A 6,649-nucleotide genomic window follows, 5' to 3' on the forward strand; every position below is an offset into this window, starting at 1 on the left:
GGAGGTGTGGGGGGGTGTGTGTGTGTGTGTGTGTGTGTGTGTGTGTGTGTGTGTGTGTGTGCGCGCGTGTGTGTGTGCGTGTGTGTGTGTGTTAAATGCAAGACAAACAAACAAAAAGGGTAGGGGGGTTTGTTTGTTTGTTTTGTTTTTACATATTTAAGTAATTTAAACTGCCTTACACTATTACTAAATATCAGTTAATCGGATCGGCATTGGCCAACATAGTTGGTTAATCATCAGCTATCAGTATCAGCCAAGAAAATCTTTAATTGGTGCACACTTCCATACTAGTCAAAAGTAGAATTACTCAGAGACGCATCATTTTTTTTTTTTTTTGCAAAGTGCTTATGATATCTAGTAGCAAAGAGTTCCACATTTAAAAATTTTATGCAGGATGTACACACTTTTTGGTTACAAAACTGGCCGTTTAATTTAGTTTCTTGTCCATATTCTTGTATTAGAGATAAAAAATAATAATACTTCTCTGCTTTCTTCTCTGCTTTCTTGTGCTATTGCTCCTTGGTTCCAATTCATTCTCTATTTCTCTACGTATGGAGGTCTTAAACTTCACTTCACCTTAATGTCACTTGTACGCAGACCTTATCCATTTTAACCTTCAGTACTAAGTTCATTTCAGGCCACTGGAAGGTAACAGTGCCACTGATTTAGAAAAATGCTGTTTCTACTATACAGCTGCTTTAGAAGACTACCAAATTTTCCCCTCTCCTTTACTTCACAGGATCCAATTTTGCTGCCTACTACTCCAGCCCAAAAATCCCAGTCCATTCCTATTTTCTTATTAAGTCACTAAAATCATAACTTGTGCCAATACTTTTTTGGCAATCAATGACCCAGTAAAAAAGTTAGTTCTCTTTCCATCCCCATTCAATTTCTATTACTGTATTTAGTTACAAACCATATGTACCTTTCCCCTAAAAATTCCTGCCTGATCCCAAATGGGGCAAGCCGTTTGAGCTGAGAGGAGCATTGATACACCCCAGTCAAAATGCCCAACCTCAGTTAAGGCCAACACCCAATGCTTTTGAAGAAGGTAAAAAACAACAGATAAACAATAACGATAATAAAAAAAAACAACCAACCAAACAAACAACCCCCACTCCTCAAAACCCTGACACATGTAGCAGCAAGAAGGTAGGGAAAATTCCTTCTCAGCTCCATGTGGCAACCATTAAAGCTCAAGCACATGGCAAACACCCACAGTAGAAGACAGGCATAGCTACTCCTAGATTATCCCTGAGCAATGCTTATCCAACCTCTTCCTTAACACCTCCAACAATGGAAATGCCACAGCTTCCCTAAGCAGTTTATTCCACTGACTCACTAATCTAACAGTGAAGCAGTTGTTCCTGACGTAGGGTTTAAGTGAGGAAGTTGGTTTCTGTGCCAGAAGAGGCATGGGGATGCTGGAATGACTGCCAGGGGCTGTGCTTCCTTCCTGGCTGCATGCAAGAGCAGCAAAGTCCAGTCCTCAGCATCACCCAGTCTCTCTCTGTATCTCCATATCTAAAGGTTTTAACCTGCCAGCTGGCCAGCATTTAGCCATGGAGAGTCCTGGGGCAGGCAAGATTCTGGAAAAAAAAATCTTTATTCTGCCCCCCAAAACAAAGATCCATGTCTTACTTGGGGGTATGTGGGATGCAAGAAAATATGGTATCTCATATTTAACAAAATACTGGACCACACTCCTCGACTATTCCAAAGATGCACACAGAGGAAGTAAACTCAGATATCACTTGTAAGGCAAAATAAATGACAGATATTCCACTTGTAGATCAGACCAACATTAATATTTTGTAATGGATTATTTGCAACCTGGATTGGATCACAGTTTAGTATTGGCATTAATGAGGGTGAAATCTGAATGCAATTACAGATTTGGGATCTGTTTCATGGACACAATGAAAATATCACACATCAGGAAGAAGGACAAAAACCGTGAAGGAAAATATCATGGCTCTTACAAAAGAAAAATCTGAGGAATTATAGAATACTGTAGAAAATGGGGGATGGGAGAGATTACAAGAGGGACCAAAATGGTGTGCTAGGATCATGCATAAAAAAAGTTAGGAACGTTTCAAGACACCTGTCTAAAAGAATAATGAGACTATATGTTGGCCTGAAAAAGCAGTAAACTATTATAGAAGAAAGCTGACATACAATCTACAGCTGACAGAATGAGCAAAAAAAAGATGGAAGCAGACTACACAAAAATACTGTGATGCAGGGTTTTATCAAAACATAAAAGTGAACTAAGTGGGATACAAAAAATGAAGACAAGCGCATGCATATAATCAAGGATGAGCAGAAGCATAACCAATAAGATTATTTTGAAGTGCTGTAGAAAGTACAGAATACTGTAAGACAAAACTGTTCTGAAAAAAGCTCCTCAGTGCAAATGAGGAAAAACAGACACAAGAATTTTAAGAACAACTAAAGGTCTTATTAGAAAGTTGTGGGGGCAGGAGAGGTCACTGGGAAGTGATAATATAACTAGAGAGCTACTACAAGCAAGTGAAGAAGACATGGTAGACGGAATACACAAGATATTTGGTACAATTTACTAAAAACAAAGAGCCAAGTGATTAGGGGAAAGCAACAATAGTACCAAGTTGTAAATAGTAGTGCAAGAACTATAAAAGATAACAGTAGAACAGATGGTGTTTTCATAAGGGCAAGGTACAATAGTTGAGTTATTTAAAAGGTAAGGCAGGTATCAGAGAAGAATAAAGAACACAACCAAGCCTGCTGCAATTGCTTTGTAGACTTTAGATAAGCTTTTGATAGTATCTGAGAAGAGTTTAGAGCAAGTGTTGAAAATGGATGGTATCCCCGAGAAATATATTATATTGATAGAAAACAGTTTCAGTACAGGCAAAGAGTGCACCAGAATGAACTGAGTAGTTCAAGGTTTAGGTTAGTACTGGAAGCAGTAATGCCTCTCTCATTGAGATGAAATAGGAAGAATCATGTTATGTGGACAGACTATGAAGAACCTTTGGTTTGGAGACTGCACTGAACTAAGAGCACTAGCATGGGAGGAAATTATATAGAGAACAAGCAAGGAAGACCAGGAAAAGATAAAAATTCAGACTGTGGATCGCCACAGAGACAAAAGAAAAGTTAATTGGAGGGAAAAATGAAAATGAAAGATTCAAGTTGAACGTAAAGAACTAGAATAGAAAAGTGTAGACCGCGTAGCATTAGTATTGAAGACTGGGCATTGTAAAGATTTATATATAAAGAACCAGTAAGCTACTGGTAATGTGTAAAAAACTAAAATCTGGAAGTCTTAAAAATTTCTATAAAAATTAAACTCAGAGCATATTAATCAAATGTTGTGCTATTATTATTATTATTATTATTATTATTATTAAAGATTGTAATGCTGAGTACAAGGTTGATGAGCACTGTAGAACTGAGCAGGCTAATGGGAATACAGTCTCACAAGTAAAGGAAAAAAAAGGTGGAGATAAAAATACCCAAAGCAAGAAACAACACTAACAGATGATTAGCAAGCAAGTAACCATACTGCAGTTGTTTGGGCTCGTGTCATGAATGTATCTTTTCAAGCTTTTGCATATACCAGTACATACCAAACTATAGCAAAATAGGAAGCCAAAGAATGCATGGACAAACACAGCCAGGACTGACATCAAATATAAAAGGGTTACCATGCAACACATTCATTTAAATTTTGGATACATGGTAGGTTCTGCAATCATTCAGAACACCTCAATATTTAGGGTGAAAAAATATTTTGTTCCAAAACCTAAATTCGTCATTAGTGTAAATGAGATGTCATAGTGCTAACAATAGAAGTTTAGTCAGAAGAAGCTGAAGTTCTCATTGTGATGAACTTCTTATGAAGTAAAAGCTAAAACCATATTTTCATCAAATGAAGTAGAGAAAATAATTCTCACAACAGTTTAAGAACTATAAAAAAAAGCTGCATATTGAAATCATAAGTGTCAGGCACTTCCATCATTCTAAATATTGCAATACATGAACTAGGATCCATAATTTTAAGATTCTAGTTATGTTTTATATTTAAACCAAAACATAGTTAATCCCCTCAAAGCTTTAGCATGTTATGGCAAGGAGCCATTACTTCAGGACACAGTACTTAATTTAGTTTTCAGTATTTAATTTGTGAAGAATAATTTAATTTATATATATATTGTGAAGAATAAACCTCGGTCCTGGGGAAGCTTTTTAAGAAAATTATCCTGGCGCATGTTCACAAGGGGTCAGCAGGGAAGACTATGCTTAGGGGCAACTAACATGGGCTCATGAGAGGCAGGTCCCGTCAGACCAACCTGGTGGCCTTCTATGACCAAGTCACCAAATCCCTGGATGTAGGTGTTGCAGTGAATATAGGCCTTCCTAAAGTCCAGAAAGACTTCGACACGGTCTCTCACCCCATTCTCATTAAAAAACTAGGAGACTGTGGTGTTGATGCCTACACAGTCAGATGGGTCACTAACTGGCTGGAGTGTGGTGGTGGACGGGGCTTATTTGACCTGGAGGGATGTGGGCAGTGGGGTTCCGCAGGTCTTGGTCCTCGGGCCCACACTGTTCAATATCTTCATCAGTAACTTGGACAAAGGGGTAAAATGCACCCTGTTCAAATTTGCAGATGACACTAAGATGTGGGGAGAAGTGGGCACACTAGAAGGAAGGAATAGGCTGCAACTGGATCTGGACAGGCTACAGGGTTGGGCAGAAGAGAACAGGCTGGGTTTCAACACTGACAAGTGCAAGGTACTGCACCTGGGGAGGAAGAACCAGCAGCATACCTACATGCTGGGGAAGTCCCTCCTCGTCAGTGCAGAGGCAGAGAAGGATCTAGGAGTCATTACTGATGTCAAAATGAACATGGGCTGACAGCGTGGGGACGTGGTCAGGAAGGCCAACCACACCTTGTCATGCATCCACAGATGCATGTCAAGCAGGTCCAAGGAGGTGATCCTCTCCCTCTACGCGACACTGGTCAGACCGCAGTTGGAAGTACTGTGTCCAGTTCCGGGTGCCGCACTTCAGGAGGGATGCGGACAACATGGAGAGGGTCCAGAAGAGGGCCACCCGCATGATCAGGGGGCAGCAGGGCAGGCCCTACGAGGAGAGGCTAAGGGACCTGAACCTGTTCGGCCTCCACAAGAGAAGGCTGAGGGGGGGATCTAGTGGCCGCTTACAAACTAGTCAGGGGAGACCAGCAGGCATTGGGGGGGTTCCTGCCACAGCAGGGGGTTGGACTTGATGATCTGCTCAGGTCCCTTCCGACCCTACCAACTATGAAACTATGAATTTAGCGCCTGGGGTAGCATGGGCACTTAGGTGCACAGTTGACAGCCCAGAGGTCACAAGTTCAAGGCCATGGCAGAAGCGCTCACAGCATGGCTTGTCAGATTCCAATTAAATCTGTGAATCCAGCTGCACACATAGGTGGTGGAAGGCCCAGGGGAAGGGGCTTGGCTGCACCCCCCTCCCCCAAAATGCAGGACAGCAGGTAGGGCAGCCAGGCTATAGGCTCTGGGCTGCTGCAGCTGGGAGACAGGGGGAAGAGCGCACTTACAGCTAGGATCGCAGCCCTGGCATGCAGATTACTGCCCAGCACGGCAGCCAGGCAATTCTGTGAAGGGGAAGGGGAAGGGGCATGGGGGGCCAGATCAAGGCCCCCACAGTGAGGAAGGGAGTGGGGCAGGGACAAATGGGACTACCAGAGCCCCGGGTGGCTCATGCAATAGTACGGGGAGGTTCTGAGATGTGAGAGCAGGCTGCACTTGTGGGCTGGGGCTCTGCACCCTGCACCACTGCCCCAAGAGCCACGTGATGCCATCTGCCTGCCACCACCAGGCAGGAAGAAGATGGGGTGCAGCCCGGTGGCAACAGGCACAGTGTTGTGCTGCTCCTGGGGCACAGAGCCCCAACCTGCAGTGGCAGCCTGCCCTCATGCTGGGCACAGATTGGGGGGCATATGCCCCAGGGTGCATGCAGAGGCAGGAGCCTCCCAGGGCTCCAATAGTCCCACAACCCACTCCAGGGCCCCATTCACCCCAGTCCCTGCCCCACTCTCTCCCTCACCATGGGGCCCTCAATTTGCCCCTCCATGCCCTTCTCCATGACAGACTTACCTGCTTGGGGTGGGGGATGCAGGCGCGCCCAAGTGCATGCATGCTCAGCCCCACAAATAACAATTTTCTCCCTCTACCTATGGCTAAATACCTTGTCACAAGGACACAAGAAACGGAAGAAAAGGAAGGAACAGTTTAGGCATACTTGCTTCTGCCCAATCAAGCAGAGGAGAATGGGCTAGACCTCCTGAAGTCACTTGCAGCCCTGCATTCCTATTCTGTGTCTCTTCATGAAAATACGATACAGTTCAAAGCCTGCTAAACTCAAGTGTCTCATCTAAAATGTTGAGAGAAAAGAAACCAACCAACCAACCGGAAAAAAAACCCCCACAATATAACCCGTGGATACTCACATTCCCCATATATTCAGAAAGTAGATCCTGCAGAGCTTGTCGCACTGCATTGCACTCAGCAACAATACGTTCCCGTCTGTCATCACGCGTACAGGATGAATCGGCCATTAAGGCTGCCCCGCTAATTATGCTCTCCAGACGCTC

The 6,649-nt window shown here is 43.5% G+C and overlaps 1 protein-coding gene across 1 annotated transcript in view; it reads right to left on the reverse strand.

Moving 5' to 3' along the window:
* The window catches only part of CTNNA1 (catenin alpha 1), a 166,980-nt gene that overhangs the window by 130,794 nt on the left and 29,537 nt on the right, over positions 1 to 6,649 (reverse strand). The window contains 1 exon segment of the mRNA XM_025206059.1: positions 6,506 to 6,649. This exon segment is cut by the window's right edge and continues 9 nt beyond it. Within this exon segment, the coding sequence (XP_025061844.1) occupies positions 6,506 to 6,649 (144 nt within the window).

The sequence above is a fragment of the Alligator sinensis genome, unplaced genomic scaffold (genome assembly GCF_000455745.1).
Source record: "Alligator sinensis unplaced genomic scaffold, ASM45574v1 scaffold156_1, whole genome shotgun sequence".
Classification (NCBI taxonomy): domain Eukaryota; kingdom Metazoa; phylum Chordata; order Crocodylia; family Alligatoridae; genus Alligator; species Alligator sinensis.